At 31.5% G+C, this 27,651-nt stretch overlaps 1 protein-coding gene and 2 long non-coding RNA genes across 4 annotated transcripts in view; all 3 read left to right on the top strand.

Moving 5' to 3' along the window:
• Positions 1–17,450: 17,450 nt before the first annotated feature.
• LOC143069731 (uncharacterized) lies at positions 17,451–18,816 on the top strand. The gene is made up of 3 exons (XR_012976470.1): positions 17,451–17,759; positions 18,209–18,283; positions 18,710–18,816. It is a non-coding gene; the product is annotated as an uncharacterized LOC143069731 (long non-coding RNA).
• A 7-nt stretch (positions 18,817–18,823) lies between these two features.
• On the top strand, positions 18,824–20,298 carry LOC143066699 (uncharacterized). The gene is made up of 3 exons (XR_012975751.1): positions 18,824–19,235; positions 19,685–19,759; positions 20,186–20,298. It is a non-coding gene; the product is annotated as an uncharacterized LOC143066699 (long non-coding RNA).
• Positions 20,299–20,835: 537 nt separating this feature from the next.
• LOC143069734 (NAD-dependent protein deacetylase sirtuin-2-like) overlaps positions 20,836–27,651 on the top strand; it is a 35,168-nt gene continuing 28,352 nt past the window's right edge. For both annotated transcript variants that reach the window (XM_076244502.1, XM_076244503.1), the window contains exons 1-5: positions 20,836–20,991; positions 23,930–24,069; positions 25,032–25,050; positions 25,874–26,029; positions 27,378–27,484. In XM_076244502.1, coding sequence (XP_076100617.1) covers positions 20,982–20,991; positions 23,930–24,069; positions 25,032–25,050; positions 25,874–26,029; positions 27,378–27,484 — 432 coding nt within the window. In that variant the 5' untranslated portion in view covers positions 20,836–20,981. The remainder of the gene's footprint in view (positions 20,992–23,929; positions 24,070–25,031; positions 25,051–25,873; positions 26,030–27,377; positions 27,485–27,651) is intronic.

Below are 27,651 nucleotides of genomic sequence, written 5' to 3'. Positions count from 1 at the left end.
TCCTCATGACCAGTGCACAGCAGTGAGGGACTTTTACATCACAACAATGCAAAGGTCATCAAGGGGAGATCCTTCAGAACTACCTACAGATACATGAGATTACTCCAATAGTGATTCTTCTCATGATTAATGCACAGCAGCAAGGGTTGACATTGCTACTGGGCAATATTCATCAAGGGATGGTGCTCTAGAACTCACTATAGAGAAAATATAAAGTTCAAATTACAAGTTGTAGAGGGAGATAGATCCCATTAAAACTTTTCATATTTCTTAATGAACATGCATAATTCTGATTATAAATTCTCATCTTCATTATTCATTAACCATATCAGTTTTTGGTTAGGGTCAAGAATTTTAATATAAAGAAGATGTGGTATGATTGCCAATGAGACAGCTGTCCACAAGAGACCAAAATGACACATACATTAACAACTATAGGTCACCGTACGGCCTTCAAAATTGGGTAAAGCCCATACCGCATAGTCAGCTATAAAAGCCTCTGATTAAATGGTTATTACCTTAATAAATTAGGAAATAGTATTTGTATGCCTCCACTGTTAGGCAAAAGTGGCATTATGTGTTACCCTTGGCCGTCTGTCCTTCCATATATATATCAGTATTGCCCTACTCACCCAGTCTAATTATTTGCATTTATATAAGCTAGAAGCTAGCAATAAGTTCTGAATTTACAATACATTCTTATCAACAAGATGTATCTTTTGAAATCTAAGAGTATCATGTTCTTGTTAATGAATTTAAAACACCACCAGTCTACAATCCGAATTATCAAACTCCTAATAAACTTATAATCACAAAGCAAAAAATGGGTCTTACGCTTTGTCTGACCATGCTCTTGGGAAATGGCCCCCTTTTTTTCAATGTATATAAATAATTATCTTTTTTTTTAATTTGTAGACAGAAATGAAGGACATCAATTATGCATTACTGTTATTGAAAAATTGTATGGATACAAAACAGATATCCGATAACAAAGTAAAAAAAGTAAAATATATCAAAATGTTTACCAAAAAAAATAAAACATAAACAAATGATATATAGAGAAAGAGTATTCATTTCCTCAAGTGTCTGTATTTGTTTGCACTATTCCTTGCAAAAAAAACTTCCAGTTTTTAGAGAAAATGTGTCCCCATTTCAGACCCCATAATTAAAGATTGCTTGTTAACTGTCCAGTTGCAAATGTTTCATATATTCCCCATTTTCATTCTCAATTTTATGTTCAGAACGACCAGAAAAAAGAAAAAAAATATTACATATAATCATGATAATAGGAAAAAAAGTTAGTTTCTCATTGTCCAGTCATTTTGTTATCTAACAAATTTACATATATGGATTAAAAGCTTACTCTTTCTTAGTCCAAATAATAATGACGTCTTGAAAGGCTATTATATTTTTTTTCTTTGACGCCTTACATCGACGTAAGGCGTCAAAATAAAAAAAATATAATAAAATAAAATAATTTAATAATAAATACTTTATTTAAAGAGAGTAAAATCAGTTAGTACAATACTAATCTCCCCTGATGCCCTCTGAATAATTCAAAATATACAATAATATAATATATATACATTTACATACATACTTTTTATGCAAAACAAAAGGCTTAAATTAAAAATATGCGCAACAGATTCATAAATTATTGGAGCACTTATTTTTAGAATTTTAGGACCAACATCATCTAAACCTGTAGATTTATCAATTTTAACTTTTAATAGTTCATTAGAGACTTCTATTGGAGACAAACAGTAAAATTTAAAAAAGTTGTATCAACTTTTTCTTTAATAAACTCTTTTAACTTTAATAGGGATTTGAAATTTGATTTGGGGTTTAATAGGAATAATTGATTATGCCCCAGTACCAAAATGCTCATTGAAGTGTTCACAAACTTTTTCGGGTTCATTTAATTGACATTAGATCCTTGAAATGTTACACTTGTTATTGGGCATTTTGATTCTGTATTTTTAAAATCTTTTAGATGTTTCCAGATTTCGCTCGTTTTTGAATTTTCAAAACGTCATAATTATTTGAACTAACTCTTCCTCATCCATTTTCATCACATTTCATTAAAAAATTATTTGCAATTTTGAAACTCGGCTCTGGAACAATAAATGAATAATACGGCTATATACTGACCAACATACCATACATAGCAGAATCTCCAACTTGTTCATTTGTTGAATGAAACAAAGTAAGCCAGCTCTCTTTCAAATTCAATGGTAATAGTTTTGTTATTTTACTTTTACATGTTTTACTTTCACTTTCATTTTCGCTTTCACGTTTGAATAGTTCTCGTAAGTTCAAAATCAAATAAATATCAAAGGAAAGTATGAAATTTACTTATTCTATCAGATTTATATACAATTCGTACGGTTATGTATTAAAAGTACGTTGTTGGGTCACACCATGTGCAGCACGCATCTGAAAGTTTAGCATTTAGAAAAGCTTGTACTCTCTATGGCTATGGCAAGGTTTCATGTTAATTGTAAAGCTTCTTATAGGCACCAGTCTCACCAAATTATTTGACAAATATATATTTGTAATAAACTAACTAACTAACTAATGTTATTCAGTATAAAATCCCACAGGCGCTTGGGTGAATGATACAGATTTTTTTTTTTTGGATTTTTTTTTTTTTGCTGATTAAAATCAGAGACATATATACATATAAAACCAAGTTCAGGGGAGATGACTCTGTTATCCTATGCGACAATAGCAACTTGGCATACAAAGGACAAGTGATGAATAGATATATAGCTCAGGACCAATTTCATCTTACTCCTGATGGAACTGCTGTACTAGCTGCAAATATCCGTGACTGTATCGATAAAGCCCTTAATTTGCCTCCACGCAGTACACAGGGAAGAACTGGATATGGAAGAGGACGACCCTATAGAGGTAGAGGAGGCAGAGGCGGCAGACGTGGCTATGGACGTGGCCGTAGAGGATACCGATAGACTGTTAAAATTACCTATAGTATAAACCTCATTGATATCTTCTTTTTTAAACAAATTGTACTGAGCTGTGTTGTTATTTTGAATATTATATCAGCTAAATAATCCTCAGGTAGAGAGATTATTTCAATAAACATTTTTTAGTACTATTTTTTTTTTATATAACACATCGAGTAAATTCAATTTTTTGTGTACAACTAAAAATAGATCTAGATATACAACGTAATAGATATTCAAATATATTGTATAACCAAATACAGATATAAGAGATTTAAAAAAAAAAAGGCTAGTGTAGTGTGTACACATAAATATACATATACATATATACGTTATTATAAGATACAATATGAAAACTAGTCTAAATATATGCAGCTGGAATGTTGGGGGGTTGCTGTCAGAACATCATGATAAGTCAAATGATAAGAATTTTTTATCAGAATTAGCACAAAATGATTTAGTTTTATTAACTGAGACCCATGTTGGTTATGAAAATCATTTGAAATTTGATAACTTTTTGTACTATCCATTCTGCAGACCAAAATCTAAAAATAACAGATATTTTGGTGGTCTAGGGATTCTCATACGTAAAGAAATTCGTAAAGGTGTAAATTTTTTGAATAACGGGACCTCAGAATACCAATGGCTAAAATTGAAGAGAGAATTTTTCAATTTAAACAAAGATATATATTTGTGCTTGATATACTATGCTCCCAAAAGCCAAACAGACCTACTGGAGATAATAGAAAAGGATATAACTGATAGTTATGGGTCTATGGGGGACATCCTGTTAGTAGGGGATCTTAATGCCAGAACTGGGTCAGAAAAAGACTATATTGATGGTGACAGCACCTCCCATGTTCCTTTATTTGATGAAAATTATGATGTAGACTGTTTCACAGAGGAAAGGGTCAGTAAAGATTTAATAACTGATTCCAGAGGGAAAAACTTGCTAGAATTTTGTATAGGTAATCAGTTACGTATCTTGAATGGGCGTATGTGTGGTGATAGCACGGGTAAATTTACATGTTTCAAACCTAATGGATGCAGTGTAGTTGATTATGCTTTAGTTTCTCAAAGCCTACTCCAGCAAATTTTATATTTTAATGTATCAGATTTTAAGGCAAATTTTTCTGATTGCCATTGCAAAATCACTTTTAAGATTTTAGCATCTTTCCAATTGGAGAAAAATAAAAGTCATATGAAAGACTTTCCTTTGAGGTATAAATGGGACACAGAAAGTATTCAAAATTTCCAGGAATCATTTACACATCCTGTCATACAAAGTGAGCTAAAATATTTTTTAAATAACAAAATTATCTTAGACAAAAAGAATGTGAATGATGCCACATATAGTATTCATTCAATATACGAAAAAGTGTGCTGAGTATCACTAAAAAAGAAGAAGAAAAGGGTAAAAACATGTAATCATAAAAAATGGTTTGACCAAGATTTAAAAAGTTTGAAAAAACATGTTAATGATAAAGCTATATTAATGTCAAAATTTCCGAAAGATCCGATAGTGCGTGGCTCTTTTTTTAAACTTAATAAACAATTTGCCAAACTAAGGAGGAAAAAGAAAAGAGAATTTAGAGAAAATATTTTGGACCGTTTAAGCAATCTAGAATCAGAAAATCCAAAGGATTATTGGAACCTTGTCAATCAACTCCGTCTTGAAAATAATTCAGAAACTAAAAACAACATAGATGGTGACATTTGGTATAAATATTTCTCTGACTTGTCATCCATTCCTGAAAATGAACACATAAAGTCCAAGATAAAAGAGATAAAGAGTAAACTTGAACTATTAGAAAAGAAAAACTTTGGATTCAGTGAGATTGACTTTAAAATCACCCCTGGTGAACTCCAAAAAGCCCTGAGGCAATTAAAATCTGGGAAAAGTCCAGGTCTAGACACTATTACAAATGAAATGTTAAAAGTTTCACAGAGTTATATGCAAGATTGCTTACTAAAACTTTTTAATGCCATTCTTCTATCTGGCATTTATCCCAGTAATTGGTCTGAGAGCTACATTACTCCTATATTCAAATCTGATAACCCGCAGAACCCTGAAAATTACAGAGGTATTGCCATCAATAATAGTCTTGGCAAACTTTTCAATACCATTCTGTATAACAGACTTGATAAATTTTTATCTGATAATAATATCATAAACAAAACTCAAATTGGTTTTTCTAAGAAAGCTCGCACTTCGGATCACATTTTTGTACTAAAATGTCTCATAGAAAAATATGTTAAAAGAGGCAAAGGTAAATTGTATGTATGTTTTGTAGATTTTCGCAAGGCCTTTGACAAGGTTATTCATATTGGTATATTATACAAATTATTACAGCATACAAATAATGGTATTTTTTATAACATTTTGAAATCTATGTATAGTAACGACAAAGTGTGTGTTAAAGTAGAAGACAAAATAACTGATTTTTTTAGATATAATGTTGGTGTACGACAAGGTGACGTTTTGAGTCCCACATTGTTTAAACTGTTTATTAATGATTTGCCAGATATATTATCTAACAATTATGATGATGTCAATTTAAATGATGAAAAGATACCATGTCTACTTTATGCTGATGATCTTGTATTAATATCTGACTCAAAAGAAGGGCTTCAGAAGAGACTTGATACTTTGTGCACATTCTGCAAAGATTGGTGTATGGAAATAAATGTGAAGAAAACCAAGATTATAATATTCAATAGGAGTGGTAGACTCCTTAATGAAAATTTTAATGTAGGAAATAATTCTATTGAATGTGTTAAACAATACAAATATCTTGGCATAGTCATCCAAAATACTGGAAACTTTAATGAAGCCAGGAAACAATTATTCCAAAAAGGTCAAAAGGCCAGTTTTAAACTTTATAAAGATTTGAAATCATCTAATCCTCCTATTAAAACTCTTTTGCATTTATTTGATCACTGTATACAGCCAATTGTAACTTATGGTTGTGAAAATTGGGGTGTTATTAACATTACTTCTAAAAGGAAAAATTTGTCCCTTTATGACATATTTAAAGATTGGGAGTTTGAGAAGCTAAATTTAAAATTTTGTAAGTATATTATTGGTGTTACAAAGATGTGCACAAATGTAGCAGTCCTGTCTGAATTGGGTAGATATCCTCTTTATATAAATTTGCTAACACATATGTTTATGTATTGGCATAGACTAGAGAATTCTCCATCTGATTTATTGAAAAATGCTTATGCTGAGTTAAAAATGATAGAAAGTAAAGGTCAAACCAGTTCCAATAATTCATGGCTCTCTAATATCATTTTCTACAGTGAAAAATTGGGTATTGACCTAAATATATGTAAAAATCTAGGAAAAAATAAATTTAAAAACTTATTGAAAAAACAGCTCAAATCAAATTTTCAAAATGATTGGGAGAAAATGCGAGATTTTTATTTACAGAATCAAGGCAAATTGGACACTTATTTTTCATTCAAAAAGTCATTTGACTATGAAAATTATTTAGATTTAAAGCACCCACAAAAACATTTATTAACAAAATACAGACTTAGCAATCACTGTTTAAGAATAGAAACTGGCAGACATGAACGAATTACCAATGTATGTGGTAAATATGAAATATTACCTCGACATGAGAGGATATGTTTATATTGTAATACAAATTGTATTGAAAATGAAATGCACTTTCTTCTGGAATGCCCTATTTACAATAACCTCAGAAGAGATATCACTGATTATATAAAAAAATACCCCAGTTTAGATAGTTTAAATATAAATGATCTTTTTTCATGGATCATGATTAATGAAGATAGCAGATTTCTATCTATTTTATGTGCATACCTGGATAAAGGCCTGCAACTAAGAAAATCAGAAAATTAGTTAGATACTCTAAAATATATCAAAATTATCTCCACTTGACCACTGATCCTTTCTTCATGCATTTGAATTTCAATTATTATTTTATGTTTCTTCAATCACTCTGTAATGTTTATGTCATGTTGTAATTAATGTTATGCTCTTAATGGGCCCTTTAATTTGGAAAATAAAAATATTGTATTGTATTGTATTGTATTGTATATGTCTCTGTTAAAATATTCAATTTTCTATATTTATAATACATATCTATCACTTCTGTGCATGTGTCACCTAGTTTCGAGTGATTTAAACGACCCAGAGAAAATACCCAATTTTACTATCCATACTAAGAAACAAAAAGGCAACTAGTATGGATAGTAAAATTGGGTATTTTCTCTGGGTCGTTTAAATCACTCGAAACTAGGTGACACATGCACAGAAGTGATAGATATGTATTATAAATATAGAAAATTGAATATTTTAATCAGCAAAAAAAAAAAATCAAAAAAAAAAAAAAAAATATGTATCATTCACCCAAGCGCCTGTGTAAAATCCAGTACAAAAGGATCATCGCTGAAACACATGAACACATATAAAAACATATACAAAACAAAACAACAATAAAACATAACAGCCAACAATTTTTACACGTATAACAAGCAAGAGACAAAACTCACACTTCAATATTATGCAATTATTCCCACTAATGAATGTCTAATCAAAATACATTTGTCTATATATATGTAACACTCCCAAACGTGTCCTTCCCCCTAAACGTGTCCGATTCCCCCAAACGTGTCCTAAATATTCAATATTGCCCAAACGTGTCCAATTTCATAACCCCCAAACGTGCCCGATAATTGTTATTCGCCCAAACATGTCCACTTTTAAACGCCATAACGTCTCGCGTCTTTTCGCGCTAATACATGTGTGTCCCAAATTGACATCAATAACGTTCACGGCATTTCTGTTATCGGAGACATAGTTGATGAAGTGGTCATTAATTAGCATTAGTTTATTCAATGCTTGTTGTTACTGATTACCATAACTGAAAATTTAATCTGTAACATATAAATTAACTTTTGACTGAAATCGCTTGTTGTCCAGTTGCAAGTATTTCATTCTGATTTAGAGGGAACATACAAATAGTTCTAGTACAGATGAATTAATCGTTTACTATGTAAATTATATGTTATCAATAAACTCCGATCATTCCTTTTATTCAATTCAAATATTGCACGTCGGGCTTTCAGCAAAATTGAAAGCCGTACGGTGACCTATAGTTGTTAATGTTTGTCATTTTGGTCTCTTGTGGACAGTTGTCTCATTGGCAATCATACCACATCTTCTTTTTTATATTCACTTTTTTCAACAGGTCTGATATAGTAAAAGCTCTCCAAATCATTAACTGCGTAGAAATCAGGTTTTTGAATAATTTTTAGGTTTCCAGCATCAATAAAGACACGCGAACAAGAGACATACATCCAGTGACAAATATTTCATGCATTATTTGAACGACATCAGTAAATACTGATAGGTCATATTATCATATTATCATATTAAAATATACGTAATTTGGAATTGTGCCTAAATTTTTACGGTTACTCGGGATAAATACTAGTTGGGATTTTCATTTAAAAAATTGAACAGCGAGTAAAACGACCCGGCTTTTTAATGACTTCAGTAAGAAACTATTTAAGAAACTCCAATATGTAATCGACGCCGTTTTATATGAAAGTTGCGGAAATTTAAAACTAGCCGAACGGACGCCCCAACTTTACCAAGGTTATTCTGCCAGTTTAAAAAAAAATATATTTCTATTGTTTAATGAAATAGTAAAATGAGTATACGTTAATAAAAAAGTAATACCTAAATAACCAACGTATTTATGATATGATATGGACAAGAATGATAATTCCAGTAAAGAAAAAAATAAGCTTGATATAGACACGTTTGGGGAATTGGAATTATATAGAGGCCGTTTCAAATAAAAGTTGCGGGAAAAAATGTTGCCTTCCAAAATACAACTTATGGGACATTATAAAGACTGCAATGCTAAAAAATTTAAATGTGCAGAGAAAAAGAATTTAAGTAAATTATCTTTATCTTTTAATGAAAAAGTAAAAGATCGTAAAATCAAGGGGTACAATCAAAATCACGTGATGGATATACACACACCGGAAGTTACAGTCGAACTCGCCGCTTGAAAGGTTAGTAGTTGCATTTTCTTGTTTATATCTATTAAATTTTGATTAATAAGTTGGCACACCGAATGTCGGATAATATGTAGTTTTAAAATACACAATTGTTTTTGCTAGAAAGCGTGCAGTTATTGCAAACACTTCGACACAGTTATCTGGTGAAATTTTTGAACTGTGTCTAAGTGTTATCATTAACTGCACGCTTTCCAGCAAGGATAATTGTGTATTTCAAAACTAGATAGTATCCGACATACGGTGCACTACCTTATTTATCAAATTTTATTGATATAAACAAGTAAATACGACTACTTACCTTTCAAGCGGTGTGCTCGACTGTTACTTCCGGTGTGTGTATATCCATCACGTGATTTTGATTGTACCCCTTGAAAATGAGTATACAATAATAAAAAAAACCAAGAACCACAAATAACCTACGTTTTTATAAATGAACAAAAAGCTTGATATGGACATGTTTGGGGGATTGGACACGTTTGGGAGTTTATTTAAAATGGACACGTTTGGGCGTTTATACAAATGACACGCTTTGGCGCCCTTTTACAACTAGAGATGTTTTGCAGTTCAGTGACGTCGATGTGGACACGTTTGGGGAGATCAGACACGTTTGGGGGGAAGGACACGTTTCTGAGTGTTACATATATAAGAAATCTGGTGAGAACATCAGTCTCCGAACAGTTCATTAAATATTTAAATTTATCAAAATTATCTAAATTACAAAAACATGGTATAATATTAACAATGTCATCATAAAACGTTTCCCTCTCGTCTTGATAGAGGTTGCATTCATATATAAAATGAAACTCATCTTCAATTTTGTTATCAATACAATGTTTACATATTCTTTGATCCAAAGGCGTATTATTATATCTGCCCTTTTCAATGTGTAAATTGTGGTTAGAAATTCTTAATTTACATAATTGTCTAATATATTGTTTTGAGATATTTAACTTTTTATTTATAAGTCTCAGGTTTATATTCCTTTTTTACTTGTAATATGTGCATAGTTTGTTTTGCTTTTCACCTGACAAACATGAGAAAAAATAATTTCCATATCTTTCTTGTAACATCTTTTTCACGGCCGAGATATATAGATTCTTACACTGCAACAAGTGTATTACGATATTTCTCCACTCGAGACAGTTAAATTTTATTATTTAAAGCGCGAGGCTTGCCGAGCCCTTTAAATAATAAAATTTAACTGTCGAGAGTGGAGAAATATCGTAATACACGAGTTATAGTGTCGGAATCTGTTTCTCTAATGCTTTTTATCGGTCTTTTTCAAAGATTTTCAGAAAATTGTGCTCTTTATATGCGACGTCATCAGGCAAGGTCGCCTTTTTTCATGACGTCACAATAGGAAAATTGAGAAGAAAACAAAACATTTTGACGTCATAATCAAATTTCGACTAATCATTTGCCGAGAACAGATTTTTCACTAGTGAGGAGAAATATTTTTCTCACACCGGTCAGGAAATGTGAAAATAGCGCAAAAATTAGAGAAATGAGTTTTCCGTCTGACCAGGAACATATATATTAACTAGATATACTGTTCCCAGTTCTGACATAGTTCCTTTATTATTCCAAACATGGTTAAAACAAATGAATTTTAGAAACTGAAAAATGTGTTCATTGAAGGTACATGGAAAGGTACAATCAACATCTTCGATTGACTTATATGCTAATTTTGAAAAATGGGTCTTTATACAAATATAACCAGTATTTAAGAGACTGCAAAATAACAAATATAGATATTGGATAACAACCAAGTTCTGCCATACTGGCAATATTAGAAGCACATATTTACAATATCGAATGTGAACCTTTTCAGGTGCAAAATTTACAAAAAGTTTTTCTAAATCATCATTTGAACCTTGTGTTAATCGTTTGTCCAGGTTAAGAATGTACGAACCCCACAATTCACTACCATAGAGAAGGACTGGTTTAACACAGGAGTCAAAAAGTTTTAAAAGCAAAGGTGTATTATTATGTGTACAATGAAATTTACGTTTAATCACGAAAATTACTTTAAGTGCTTTCTTACTAAGATCTTCAACTGCAGTACGGAAAGAACCAGATGCTCTCATTACAATACCTAGGTATTCATACTCTTGAACACTTTTGATCAGATTTTGCTCAAAATAAAAATTACAGTCTTTCAATAATTAACCTGATTTGTTAAATACTATTATTTGAGTTTTTTCTATATTCAATGATAATTGCCATTTTTGACAATAAAGTTCCAATGAGGATAAACAATTTTGTAGCCCTTTTTTGGTTGGAGACATTAAGATTATGTCATCTGCATACATTAAACAATTTAAGCTTGTATTCCTATATCTACTGGATCACACTTCTTATCAAGATATCCTGGAAAGTGATCATTCATAAATAAATTGAAAAGAATGAAACGTGTATTCAATGGGATAGAATAGAAATAGATGGTTTCAAACATTAATATATTGGCACCTAATATACTATACTTGTCACGAATTCGCTTATTTCTTAGTCCCAAGAGGCGGATTTAGGCCCCCTCTTTTTTCAGGGAAAAATTTGGTTGCTTAAATAGGGAATCACTGAAGCATAGCCAGCGCGGGGCCTTCTCTTTGGCAGTCAGTGGGCCCCCTCTTATGGAGATTTCTGGGTCCGCCACTGGTCCCCATTCACCTTTGAAGAAGGAAGATAAATGCAAAGACATCAAATCATTTTTAAACTTGATCCCTTATGATAGACAGAAACTTCGTAACATAACCTTATGATAAAAATCTTGATTTATTTGCCACAAAGTCCTCTTTTTCTATTAAATGCAATGGAACAGTAAAAAATAATGCTTTGCATCAAGTTTCCCCTTGGAATATGTACAAAATGGCCTATCTCTATTATTCATAGTATCTGTAGTTTTGATACAATTGAAGTTTGAAAAGTTCGTGCAAAAATGGCTACAGAAGGGTACATAAACCTTAAGCCATTTCAATTTGATATACTATAGTGTGTCTTTCTTTGTTGTGATTTTACACTATTGTTTCAGGTAAGGGTAAATGTTGGTACCTGTTTTTAAAAACGTTTAAACCAGCTGCATTTTTTTTGCACCTGTCCCAAGTCAGGAACCTGATGCTCATTGGTTGTCATTTGTTGATGTGGTTCATAAGTGTTTCTCGTTTCTAGTTTATATAGAGATTTGACCGCGTTGGGTTTCCCGTTTGAATGGTTTTTATACACTATTAATTTTTTGATGTCCTTTATAGCTTCTTGTTCTGTGTGAGCCAAGGCTTCGTGTTGTAGACCGTACTTTGACCTATAATGGTTTACTTTTACAAATTTAGACTTGGATGGAGAGTTGTCTCATTGGCACTCATACCACATCGAAAATTCTTATATCTAACAACATGAGCAACACAAACATAATAAAACACATCGAGAGGTGAATGTTTGGTCTACAACAATAGACAGGTATTAAACAATGTACTCGTTCATGCAGATATGTGTTTAGCTGTAAATTGTTCCAGCAATTAGAATAATTTCACATAGACTATCAAAGACCTGCCATCAACGCAAACTCCTCCTCACGACAAACCCTCTCCGTTTATTTGATGAAACAAAAAAAAAAGTCATAAAAAATCAAAACGGACATCTTTAAGTGCAAGCAATATATAGAGTATGAAGTAAAAATATATTTTTCGGATTATGAATTTATAAGCACATTGAATAGGATATTGATTATGTTCAACCATATTCCAAGATAGTTCAGACGTTATGTATACTTTCAAGTAGCTAATCAGGCATTGGACCAAGCTCTGATTAATTAAACAGAAGAGCTGTTTAACCGACATTCATGATATATGATATCCAGTGTGTGCAGCCATAGTCGAATTTATTCTACAAGGCTTCAACAAGAAACTTAAATGAGCGCAACTGATTTGACCACAAAAAAGGAAAGAACATATTGAAAACACTAAACAAAAAACACAAAAGACACAGATCTGAGAGTACTCGCAGTTACCAAAAGTATAAAGACAATAACAGCTAATTAAAATAATCATATGTCGAAGACTAAAATATCAATCAGTATATATCTAACAGGTCATTAGATTAAGGAACTATCCCAAGTGTTCAATATTTCGTCTGCTTTTTAAGTTAGTCATGGTTTGTTGTTAAGTTGAATGATAAATACAAATACATTATACACGGCCGACACTCGGCTAACCGAGAGATTGGTCGGTTAATCTATATTGAGTATGCGGCTATATCGGCGGTTGGTCTGTTAATCGGGTTGGCTAAAGTCTGTTAATCAGGTGTTATCGAGAAAATCATTGAAAACTCAGCATATTTCATTGTATAACCTTTTAAATATATGTTTATCATAAAAAATATTTATGTCTAACAAAACTATTCAATGTACTGAATCCAGTGGTGTAATTATTATTTTTCTAGCTGCTATGTACGATCTATAAATTGAAAAGACAAGTTACTCCTCAATAAATTTATACACATTTTACACACACAAAATGTACACAAAATGACACTTGGGTTGAATTTACTTGCATGCAATATTTTGAATATCGAAAAAAGACAGGCATTATGTGTGTTAACCAAATTGATATCATTGTGTGAAAAATCTACACGAAAATCTGTATTTTGGTGACATAAATCAATTTATTTTATATAAAAGCTGGTCGGTTAATGGGTCGGATGTATAAAACCCGGTCTGTTAATTGGTCTGTTAAGAGTTATGAATGACAATAAAAGTATAATTTTATTACTTTACGGTGTGTTAATTTGGTAGGCTCAAGACGAGCGGCTAAAATATACGGAAACAACACTTGAGCAATGGAACATAAAATATATACGGAAACAAAACATGAGCAATGGAATATAAAATATACGTAAACAAAACACATGAACAATTAACAATTTAGGCAATGGATATTGAAAATTGTTAAAAATGGTTTCAAAAAGTGTTAAATTAAAGTGAAATTGATTTTATCCGAGAATGGTCGCATATGTCATGTGGATTCTGTTTAATTGGCATGAAGGACACCAATTTGTCATCTACATTGGTAACCAGTATATAAATCAGAGATTAACGTCGTAATGTAACTAAACATCAGAAAGTCAAATATATTGGGATGCCTAAATATAAAGAATAGAGAAAGAATAATGAGTAAGATAAATAAAATGTAGAGAAAAGTAACATAACAATTTAAAGAATATAGAACAAAACAACACCCCCAATCCGGACCCTCATGGTATACACGAGAATCTGGATGGAGTTACAGAATATAAATAAAAGATAAGGACAGTAGAGAGTGATGCATTGCTAAAAAAAGAGAGGGGAAAAACAATAATTGTTTAAGAATAAAGACATAATACTCCCCTGGGTGTTGAAACAGTAACGGATTGCGATGTACTCGTATTGGTGACAAATGCTTGAAGTTTACATGTGGACAACTGAAGTTCTCCTCTGACCATATGTAGAAAGGGAACTAAACGGAATAAAATGAATTAAAACTTAATACAACCAGATGTAGCTGCATTCGCTCCTTTCCATTTACTTTTTTTAGAATGATGTGTAAACATTAGATGATTAAGTAATAGAAGAAAAGAACCAATTGGATGATGCTAACGAATTAGTGTTAAACGTCCAGTGACAAATATCATGTGCATATGAGAACGACAACACGTTATATGTACCCTGTGTTGTATTAGAAAGACACGTTCAGTCGGATTTGAGAACATGCTACTTTGAGCAGACACAAAAATTAAGGCTGATTTAAATCGTTTATAAATGCATGCGTATTCCAGCGGCCAACCCGGATCACGCTATATTGAAGTGACAAATTTTCAATAAAATGCAAAGAAAGTCAAAATAAAAATGCTTTTACTGGAAGGATAGTGTTGCACCGTATTATCATTTTTTTTACTCAAGAACATCTCATTCTTAACTTTTTCAATGGGAACATATAAAGGTGGCAAAACTATTTTCGTGGCTAAATAACTCTTAACTGACACAATTTCAATTGTCCAACCCATTAACAGACTTTATTCCCATAATTTTCACTAAAACGTGGTATTACTCACGTTATATTACAATTATGAAATATTTACTAATGTCAATTTATATTTAAGAACCAAAGTAGTATTTTGTGTCTTTTAAATGATATCTAAAATTGTTTGTTCCGCCTTTTATTAAAAAAAATTGCTATGCGTGTAATCATAAATACTACATACTTACGCGACGCCTTTTACTTTTACTGAAAACTGCGCAGACTATGAAATGTTTTTAAAGGTGGAAAATGTTCTATGATAGATATCATTTTGTCAGACACTTCTTTTTTTGATTTGATTCTTATAATATGCCAAAAATCTGTATATTTGATAGAGTTTAACATTAAATTGTGCGTTTTACTCTTAACAGACGTATAGCCAACCCGATTAACAGACTAATCGCCCATATAGCCGCATACTCAATATAGATTAACCGACCAATCTATCGGTTAGCCGAGTGTCGGCCGTGTTATAAATGCAATTGGAGTATTGTAGAAATTATACAATTGGTGGCGATAGAACTTCAACTCGATGTTTTATTAGAATTATATAATTACTCGCCCCCCCCCCCACTTTCTCAAAGTGAAACTCTATGGTTAGACAGACCAGTAGCTTGGCCCGTATTGCCAGGGAATCTTTAAAGAGAGAGTCAATGCCTCTGTGATAATCCAAAGACAGTTATTCCGCTTGAGAGCGAATGGTTGAAGGCCGAAACCAGCGTCGCAATTTGGTTTTATGAATTTAAAAGATGAAAAATTTCACATTTTATTCATGTTTGATTAATTAATTGTTGTTTACTTCACTTCCAGTGGTAAACAAATTCTTCAGGCCTATATATGTATAGAAGCATGGCAGTAGTGTATTGGCAATATGTTGCATGAATTGCTTATAGCTGTATGAATGAGATGACATGATGTCTGCGTCAGAAGAATAAACGGGATGTGACATATTGGTGAATACAGGAGAATAATTGGTTTCCATAAGAATCACATCTGGCTGACTCGATCGCTAAAAAAACCCGCCATTTCATCAATATGCAAATTAAAGTGAAACATATTGTATGACGTTAGTATTAATTCTATACAAATCCTAGATGTTACTGATCATTTCAAGATATAATCAAAGTACTGAAGTACTGAAGATCGGATGACCGCAAGTTCTTGTGGATGGTCCAATTTAACAAGCACTTGTCTCAGAAAAAAAATCACATCTCTATACCTGAAAGTGAGGTTAATGTACAGATATCATTTTTTTCTGGGACAAGTTCGCATATCCAGAAATCAACGCCACTTTGCTTATTTGAATATTATACTAAAGAAATCGGATACGGGTCACGGAAATTACATTAAAATGATAGGGAATTTTGAAAAAATATCTGTTTTAATTTTAATTTAAGTGATAGACAGGTTGCCGGGGCGGAAAATGAATATACACAACAATATACACCATTTAAACGAAACATAATGACTGTTGTTGCAAAAATACAGGTTCCTGAGCTATTTTAAAAACCGAAGCGAGAGGCTTTTAACATTGCAGTGTAAAATAAAATGGCTGAAACGTCAAATTTGCAAACTTCGTGTTGAAAATTGGCTTACAAGGTCATTACAAAAACAGGTTGCCGGGGTGAAATATGAAACTTGAATTTCCAAAGAATAAGCATGTCCAAACCTTGTATGTGTAGTCGTTGAACTCTAGGTTCCCACGTAAAATTAAAATGTCACTATTTCAAGAAGAATAAACTCACGAAAGCACGAAAAATTCACTAAATTCGCGTTCATTGTTTTGATTTTGACCACCTGACAACTTTACGGAAATATCAAAGTGATTGTAAATAAGGAATGACGGGCAACTTATAATATCCGTGTTTTAAAGATTTTAATGATATCAAGCCTATCAAGCCAGACCAGTTCAAAGTACTATCACGTGGTACAATTCTCATTTACATATTATGAATATTAATTAGCAAAACCACTACTAATTTCTGGCTATGGTGCGTGGATGATAAATTAATGACAGGGAATTCAACCCCACCGTAATGACTATTATCATTGTGGTGATACAAATCAGTATACTCTGGTTTATTGTTATATATTGTATTAATACTTGTATATTACAGTTACATGTACATGTATATATAATTTTCATGCATTGTATATAATAGTGCAGTGCAAGTGAATGGTGGACACTCTTTTGTTATAATTCGATTTTTTTTTCTAATAGAATCGATTTGAGTAGGCATTCGTATTTTTCCGCATAAAATGTTTAATCATCCATGCAGAGTTATCGTTCCCTGAGATTGCAAAAGTTCTTGATATATTCTTCCGCATGCGTGTGCATAGATATTAATGATTTTTTTTTTAAATCATATGTGGTAGAGCTATATTTTTATGTTTTATGTTATTTAAGATTTTATGTTATTAGAATATATACTGGATATATTCTATTTACAGTTATTATAATTTGTAATATGCTAGTTTACTCAGGTAGAACATTTCTTATTGTTTATATCTTTTCTATTGGTCAGTATGATTTAGGCGGGAATCTTTTGTTTAACTATTCTTTGTTCTAGTCACTTGGCTAAAATATTTAGATGAAGTGGTAGCCATTTTCTTCAGCTCTATTGGAAGTTGTTATATCTTTAATTTGATATTGAAATAGTCTAGGACTTTCATATTCTTTTATAAGGTCAGTTTATTACTAATATATTCATTACAATAACATTCCAGTTTTAATGTCCAAGAGTGAGTGATATACAAGTGTATAATTGTATGAATAGGTGACCGTATTATGAAAGGTGTGTGCGATTGATTAAATAGTAAAGTTATGTGTAAACTATTCATAACTCATAAAGTAATAAAGATAAACTTGATAATATAGTTTTATTTGTAAGATTTAATAAACTATATAAATTCTACATAAAACTGGTAAAAGTATGATTTATACTTTAATTTCTAGTAACATTAATATATAATCTATTTTAACAGTTTGTATGAGTGAGCGTTAAATGATTTTATACTTCTTTAACGTTAATACAAGTAAATATTTGATTTACCAGATTTAAGGATAGATAACTCTGATTATTCTAATCTAGCAGTATAAATAAGGTTTCTATGATTTTAATATTTTGTCTTCAGGTTATATTATTGAAACAGAATGTAAACTGATTCAAATCAATCAGTTGGTGAAAAGACCTTTGCACTACATGTGAGGTACGTTTATATGTATACAGTTTGTATTGTTCATGTTACTTTTATGTTGCTTTGCTTAAATGTATTGTCTGCTTTGTGTAGCTGTTGCAAAACGGAATATCTTGTTTGCACTTACAATTGCGTGTTATAATTATGTTAAGCTAACTATTTTTGGTATGATACTACAAGCATAGCTAAGTATTAGCTGTGAACTTAGTCTGTCGTTGCATATTTCACAATGCACTAAATACAGAGAAATATAGAATGTACTTATTTAATACAGAATTCGGAATGGTGTAATATCGTTTTGTGTAGCTTGTACAAATATTATTTTAAAGAGCAAAGGAAATCTACAGTTTCTTCTATGCATATAGATATATTGATTTTATAGTAATTGATAATTACTACTTATTGAATTGTATAAGAAATATATTGTTATTATTTCAGGGTCATTTTTGTTAGAATATTAACATCAATTCTGATGAAATAAAGAACCTAAGACCTATCAACGTGTTTGTGTTTATTTAAATACATGGGAAGCACGACTACATTTTTCTCAGGATTACAACGAGAAGCAGCCTTAGCCATTCTAGATATAGTGAACCACCATTAGTTTGAGGAATGACGGGACGTCATTTTATAGCTGGGGGGAATGTGTGGTAGAGCTATATTTTTATGTTTTATGTTATTTAAGATTTTATGTTATTAGAATATATACTGGATATATTCTATTTACAGTTATTATAATTTGTAATATGCTAGTTTACTCAGGTAGAACATTTCTTATTGTTTATATCTTTTCTATTGGTCAGTATGATTTAGGCGGGAATCTTTTGTTTAACTATTCTTTGTTCTAGTCACTTGGCTAAAATATTTAGATGAAGTGGTAGCCATTTTCTTCAGCTCTATTGGAAGTTGTTATATCTTTAATTTGATATTGAAATAGTCTAGGACTTTCATATTCTTTTATAAGGTCAGTTTATTACTAATATATTCATTACAATAACATTCCAGTTTTAATGTCCAAGAGTGAGTGATATACAAGTGTATAATTGTATGAATAGGTGACCGTATTATGAAAGGTGTGTGCGATTGATTAAATAGTAAAGTTATGTGTAAACTATTCATAACTCATAAAGTAATAAAGATAAACTTGATAATATAGTTTTATTTGTAAGATTTAATAAACTATATAAATTCTACATAAAACTGGTAAAAGTATGATTTATACTTTAATTTCTAGTAACATTAATATATAATCTATTTTAACAGTTTGTATGAGTGAGCGTTAAATGATTTTATACTTCTTTAACGTTAATACAAGTAAATATTTGATTTACCAGATTTAAGGATAGATAACTCTGATTATTCTAATCTAGCAGTATAAATAAGGTTTCTATGATTTTAATATTTTGTCTTCAGGTTATATTATTGAAACAGAATGTAAACTGATTCAAATCAATCAGTTGGTGAAAAGACCTTTGCACTACATGTGAGGTACGTTTATATGTATACAGTTTGTATTGTTCATGTTACTTTTATGTTGCTTTGCTTAAATGTATTGTCTGCTTTGTGTAGCTGTTGCAAAACGGAATATCTTGTTTGCACTTACAATTGCGTGTTATAATTATGTTAAGCTAACTATTTTTGGTATGATACTACAAGCATAGCTAAGTATTAGCTGTGAACTTAGTCTGTCGTTGCATATTTCACAATGCACTAAATACAGAGAAATATAGAATGTACTTATTTAATACAGAATTCGGAATGGTGTAATATCGTTTTGTGTAGCTTGTACAAATATTATTTTAAAGAGCAAAGGAAATCTACAGTTTCTTCTATGCATATAGATATATTGATTTTATAGTAATTGATAATTACTACTTATTGAATTGTATAAGAAATATATTGTTATTATTTCAGGGTCATTTTTGTTAGAATATTAACATCAATTCTGATGAAATAAAGAACCTAAGACCTATCAACGTGTTTGTGTTTATTTAAATACATGGGAAGCACGACTACACATATGTATATACATACAACAAATTATTAATTTATCTTCTTTAAAAAGTATTTGATGAGTATTCATTGAAGAAATGAATGTAAAAGCGATACTGAAGGAATGTTAGTTTGCACTTGATCATGCGGATGTCTATGTATTCATCATGTTTATAGATCGGTTAAAAACCCAAAACGAAAGTTACGTAATGGAAATCTAGGCAATATAGCCTGGGGTCCTGGCTAATCTTGTCAGTCGACGCGCAGCTAGATGGGATGCCAGGCTAATAGCAATAAACCGGAATCCCCTCACGGTCATCCGTTGTAAAAAGTTTTTTTCCCTTCTTAAACTCGTTTTCTGTTATAATGATCCATTGACAGTTTCTTCGTTGTCTAATTTTTAAGGAAACTTATCATGTCGGTTTATATTAACCACCACTAAACTTCTTGGTACAACCAAAATACTTTTTAATTTTAATAAAAAATACACTGTTTAGCCCTTGTTTGCTTACTATTGATTTAAACTAATGTTTGGTTTTTAGTTTTATCAAACATTATAAAACCAAGACCGGTTCCGTGTGTGTAAACAAACAAACGTCAACAAATAGAAAATAATTTATGGTTGTATGACATGTGAAACTGAGTCGATTTGTCATTTACCAAAATATCATATGACCCAGAAGTAAATTACACGGTCAGAAAACTTCCCTTTGAAATCATGTCGTCAGGTAAAGAGTCGAAATGAGCCTTGTTTTAGCATGTAAATGTTTACAACACAATATTTATTGATGGAAAAGAAAAATCTGTGCACATGGAAATGTCTGTGGTCGTGATAGGAACTAAAATTGGTCCTCATTATACCCCAAAATCTGCTTTGAGTAGCCTACAATTTTTTTTAATTATCATTCTGACCTTCACTATCTGTATCATTAAAGGTGTAATACATGTACCAATATGTAAGAGATGTTGTAGTAATGAGGTCGAAGATGAACACATTTTCTTTTCAACTGTGATAGTTTATCAGACCAAAGGAAAGACATGATAACAATGAAAAATAATTGCTGCAAGAATTTTAAAAATCTTGACCCTAACCAAAAACTGATATGGTTAATGAATAATGAAGATGAGAATTTATTATCAGAATTATGCATGTTCATTAAGAAATATGAAAAGTTTTATGGGATTTATCTCCCTCTACTACTTGTAATTTAAACCTTATATTTTCTCTATAGTGAGTTTTAGAGCACCGTCCCTTGATGAATATTGCCCAGTAGCAATGTCAACCCTTGCTGCTGTGCATTAGTCATGAGGAGAATCACTATTGGAGTAATCTCATGTATCTGTAGCTAGTTCTGAAGGATCTCCCCTTGATGACCTTTGCATTGTTGTGATGTAAAAGTCCCTCACTGCTGTGCACTGGTCATGAGGAGAACTAAGTACTGCAGAATGAGATACTATATTCCCGGTTCTAATTTTACTTTTTTTACTTTTTTGTTTCCGTATTAATAAACTTTATATCATATTCTTTTAATATTAAATCGGCCTCATTACACTCAATGCCTCTTACCATAATTATATCCTTCATTGGTCATATTATCAATTTACATACCTGCCAACTTTTGAAAATGGCCATGGGGGTTTTTGTGCGCGGCCCCATTTTTGAGGGTAGAATTTTTCGCGGCATTTTGTCGTGTGATGATTTGGCTCCTAAAAGTGTCTGACATACTTCTTTTTTGAGGGGTGATAGTTGAAGATGCTATTATAACCTATCTTTTTTTTAAATTGTTTGATTGTTGTAATCTTTTTGTTGAGATAAACACCAGTCAGATGACTTTATGTTTGTCTGATACATTGTCAAGAAATAAAAAAAAAAGTCGTAATTTTAATAATTTAATAACATGAAAAACAACAATATATGAGGGTCTGGAAATGGGGGGGGGGGGGGGGGGGGGGGGGGGTCTGCTGTTCTGTAAACATTTAATTTTCACCACTTTTTCTCTAATCTTCAAAAAATTAACCTCTTTTTTCTCTAATCTTCAAAAAATTTGACCACGCATTTCTCCAATTTTCATTTTTTTTTTTTGCCCATTATTCTCTAATCTTCATTTTTTAAGGGCATTATATTCTTTAATCATTTAACCCCATCCAAACCCTCATATATTATATAGATCAATATCACAAGCAGTACTAGAATGTTTGGAGACCTCATTAAGGCCACCGTGGTCAACTTTAAAGTCTCTGTTGCAAACTTTACAAAAGGCATGTGACAATCCTAACGTTGATTTAACAACCAGCCCCAGTACTTGACATCATTCTCCCATTTCTCTAAGTATTTGCACGAAGCAACACGCTTTTTTTTCTTAGGCGGTGACAGAACTATTTTGCAAGTGATAACTCGCCCATCATGATTCCAATTTTTATAAATTTAACACTCAAGCTAAAAAAAACAACTCAAAATTTCGATTCTTTGATTGTTTACTATGCTGACATTAATCAACTGGTCAATGCGTGATCACTAAATTTTGATTGGATGAAATTTGTCAGACACGAATTGTCTCCCTTGGGAAAACTTTCAAAAGTTCAAAATCGGGAACAAAAATATTTTTCGTGTAAATTTTACTAAAATCGTGTTTTTTGGCTATTTTCACGATCACGATCGTGTAATCGGGACAGAGGGTCAAAATCGTGTAGTACACGCCTAAATCGTGAAAGTTGGCAGGTATGAATTTATTATTTGTGTATTACTTATTGTGTATTTCACTAATGTTTATATAATCATTGTATTATGATGTTTTTGTATCTTGCCCGACAAGGGCCCATGATTGGTATAATAAAATAATGTCTAATGTCTAATGTCTAAAATGTACCACGTACATGTACCATTGATTTTCTCATATTACAAAAATGTAGTCTATTATTTATTTTCACTTTTCAAAAAAATGTGTAGAATTTATCTTAGTTTCAAATAAAGAAATACTTGGCATGAGTAAAGTTTTATCCTGTCCAGTACTATAGAAAACAATTCACATAATGTTTCATTGCATATAAGAAAATAACCATCACTGGAAGTTAACCAATCAAATTTTCACCTTTCTTCCTGCGTACAAGCTTTAGTAACCATGTAACCTCAAGTTTCTAAAATATTCTATAGAAACACCAAATAAGAAAAAAATGGTGCTGTGAAACACCCAAGATTTATGTCTATGAAACAGATTTTTTTTACTGCAATGAAATGTAGGATATATTTCCTACAACTGTCAAATTAAAGGGAATATTTTCATCAACCTTTTTTTGTATGCACTGGATGTGACTATTATTAGGTGGTATTAACCTTCGCAAAAGTGGTGTGTCCGTAACCAAAGACATCTAGACAACACACACTATTTAACAATGTTTAAATGTAACTTGTCTACAATAAGTCAAGACTGAGATTACTGTGTTATAGTAATCTCAGGTCAAGATCATAAAATACCTCTAGTCTAGCTTAAGTTTAATTATACATTAAAAACTACATGTATCATATCTGCAATTATTGCCTAATATACTCTATATAAACAACAAAAAGCATTTTGATATGACTTGTCATGAAAAAAAAATGATACCCACTAAAATATATGAATCAACATGTACATGTGTGCTTTACAACTTTGTCTTTCATTTCTACAGGACAGGACACTAAAGGAGCTGAAGGGGGAGATAACTCCACTGATAAGAAAGAAGAAGGGTCAAGTAATATTCAAGGTGCTGCAGGGGGAGACAATCCAGATTCTAAAGAAGGAGGAGAAAATAAAAATACAGAGCAAAAAGTAAGTGGTTGGTCATGATTTATAAAGATATGAAGATATCTATTTTCAATGCAATGGTTCTTGGTTTACAGTAATACTGATTTTCATTTAGAATTTATTGTTTATTTTGCCAACAAATAGCTTCATGTATTCCAAGTCATAATTAGAATAACTCAGTACTTTTATTATTAAGGATGGATCAATTTTGATAAGATATCTATTCGTACATGTCATAAGGAAAAAAGATCATGCAAGAATTTGGATTGTTTCTAAGTGCATGTTAAACATATTACTTCCCTTTGTTCAGAAACAAAAAATTGAAAAGTATAATTTTTGCCAATACAAATGTAGTTTTACTGGACAATTATTATTTTTTTGAACTGTGGCGCCCCGTTCTGTTGGTAGGTAAAAAATAATTTTGTAAATCTAGGTACGACCATGCAAGATCATGGATGACATGGATGTATCATTTTTAAGTAATAGTCTCCAAATACAGCATATTTCAGAACGTTACATTGTCTACACAGGCAAATTTCACTCACATCAATTTCACGTGAATTTAAATTCATGTGAATCTCACGTGAAATTCACATCAATTTCACCTCAAACGAGCTTATACGTGAAACTCATGTGAAAACAATTTTTGTGAGTTTCATGTGATTCTTGTGTGAAACTCATGTGAATTTCACATGGAAATCACGTAAAATTTTTCATGTGAAATTGACATGAATTTTTAAAATAGAGTAATTCAAATAACATCTAAATTTTTAAATTTAATTAAAATCATGAAAAATATCAAATTTTTTTGTTGTAAATTTCACGTGAAATTCACATGAAAATTTTCACGTGAGTTTCATGTATAAACTCGATTGAGGTGAATCTTACGTGAGTTTCACGTGAGATCGATGTGAAATTCATGTGAGCAAATTTTGCCTGTGTAAGGGTAACACAGAATTCTGACATTTTTTTTATAATTATTTTAGGAAGAAGAGAAGAAATCTGGTATGTGTTTTTCTGTATATATGAGCTGATGTATATATCTTTAATGTAAAAAAAAATGGCTCATTATTTGTTGTTCAGTTGCCAATTGGTGGCATTGCTACTTTAACTTGTTTTTCATATAAAAGAAATGACATCAAGTTGATGTTTTTATTCTGCTCTTTGATTTTATAATTATTGCAGCACATAAATTTATACCACGGCTAATGAATATAACTTCAAACAAACAAAACCAATTTCAATATTTGGAAAGAACACCATATTGAATACATATCATGCAAAAATCATAAGAAAAACAGATTAATTTAAATAGAAATAAGAAGATGTGGTATGATTACCAATGAGACAACTCTCCACAAGAGACCAAATGACATAAAAATTAACAACAGTAGGTATTTTTTTTTTTTAAAGGAACACCAAACCCTCAGAGTTATCTGATTATGATTTTATTACTTTAGGTTATGGACAGTGTACGCATATCAGTGCTCAATGTAAGATGAATTATCGCTATTTTACAAAATTTTCCTTTGATCTTACTGCCTGATAATTTCCTTTCTCAGCGGAGTAGAGTGATATGAAAAATTATCGCTAGAAACTAAGGGCACACATGCCCGTTGTCAAATTAACAACATCGTCAGAGGTAAATAGCGATAAACTGATCATCATTGGTCATCTCAGTGTGATTGCTTTTCTCACTTTCCCTCTTCGGCTCAAGCGAGTAAATCAATCCTATTGAGATGATCAACCATGATTTATAAATATAGTACTGCTCAGATAGATGATAATAGATTACAGAATCGTCATTATTGAATTTCTTATTTTTCAGCTCTTTTTGATGCCTTTGCTGTTTCCCTTGGATTAAAGGATGAACCCAAGATAGAATCATTGTTAGATACAGTAGACTTTAATGGCATTGTCAAGTACATAAAAGATGGCAAAGCTAAAAACATCATCACAATGGCAGGAGCTGGCATCTCTACATGTGAGTTTAAAGAATGGAATTCCATAAGAAACCTGTAATAAGTTAACTTTTTCTCTTGCGGTTAATTCTAAATTGATTTTTGTTTTTTCGCCTCTCCCAAGTCAGGAGCCTCTGACCTTTGTAAGTCTTGTATGATTTTTATACGACTGCAAAATTTTGTTGTAGTCGTCCTGTAGTCCGCATTGTCCGAAGACAGTTGTTTTCCGAAGACAGTTGTTTTCCAAAAATAACTTTAGTATAAGTAAATAGAAATCCATGAACATACACAAGGTTTATAACCCCAAAAGGAAGGTTGGGATTGATTATGGGCGTTATGGTCCCAACAGTTTAGGCATAAGGGAGCCAAATAAGCAATCCAGACAATAACTTGTGTTTAAGTGTATGAATCTCGCTGAAATTATACCACAAGTTTCCATACCACAAAGGGATGGTTAGGATTAACTTTGGAGGGTTATGGCTCAAATCATTTAGGAATTTGGGGCAAAAAAGGGGGAAAACAAGGGTTTCCTGGTTATTGGACAATTTAGACAATTTTAAAGCAGTCTAAGGGAGGTAATCCAATCACATTTAAAGTACAATGGGTAATTATGGTTGCAAAGTCCATTATGAATTGAGATTATGACCATTTCTTGAGGGAAATAATTTTTTGCAGGAAAAGTTACTCCATTTCTATTCTCAATTTTATTAACAAGATTTGTCAAATAAAAAAGATCTGGTAAAACTGACCTGAATCGAGCTGTTTCAGATTAACAGTATTGCTTTGGTCTATCAGTTGTTTGAACTGATACAATGGATAGTTTTCAATATGATTTAATTAAGTTGGAGTTATTTCCCTTTGTCACCATGTTTGTGGTGAAACTAATTTTCTTGCTTAACCAAATTAGAACATGTGGTACAAGAAAGGTTGAAAAGAGATCCTTACTTGTGATACATTTTACAAGGCTTTAATATTTCAAGTCTAGTTGTCAGTATAACAAGTTGAATTTAGTTAAAGTATGAAGGAATTTATGCATGTTGACCTCAATCATTGCTGCAAAGGGAAATTCCTCATGCTCTAACATTGAAATTCACCTTCCCCTTCCCCTTAGAAAATATAGTCGCTTAGTGTCTGTGCTTTTAGAATATTATATACTTATTGTAGCTAAATAGTTCCTACAAAAGTTGTTATTCTAAGCCATTTATTGGATCCGAAATATCTTTGCAAAATAAGATTTAAAAAAAAAAATGATACAAAATGAATTCTATTTCAACAATAAAATAAGTACCTTGGGTAAATACTATAATTTCCTTGACTTCAACTTATTGTATTTTATTTTTGATTTAAGATTCAGGTAATTTCTTTTTTTAGCTGCAGGAATTCCAGATTTCAGATCCCCAGAGACAGGCTTGTATGATAATTTACAGAAGTATAATTTGCCAGAACCAACTGCAGTATTTTCAATTGATTATTTCAAAGTAAGTTGTATACTGTTTTAGGGGCCTTGGTATTGCAGGAGCCTTAGAAGTTCTGTTCATCTACAGTTATAACAAGCCTGTCAACAAAGAGATTTGGAGTTTGGATCCTATGCATGGAAAATGCCTTTGACTCCATTTAATTAACAATTTTCCTGCTGATCTCTGGT

This window comes from Mytilus galloprovincialis, chromosome 3 (assembly GCF_965363235.1).
Source record: "Mytilus galloprovincialis chromosome 3, xbMytGall1.hap1.1, whole genome shotgun sequence".
In the NCBI taxonomy this organism is placed as follows: domain Eukaryota; kingdom Metazoa; phylum Mollusca; class Bivalvia; order Mytilida; family Mytilidae; genus Mytilus; species Mytilus galloprovincialis.
Note: the sequence above shows the minus strand (reverse complement) of the source record. Positions and strands in the feature narration are given on the sequence as shown.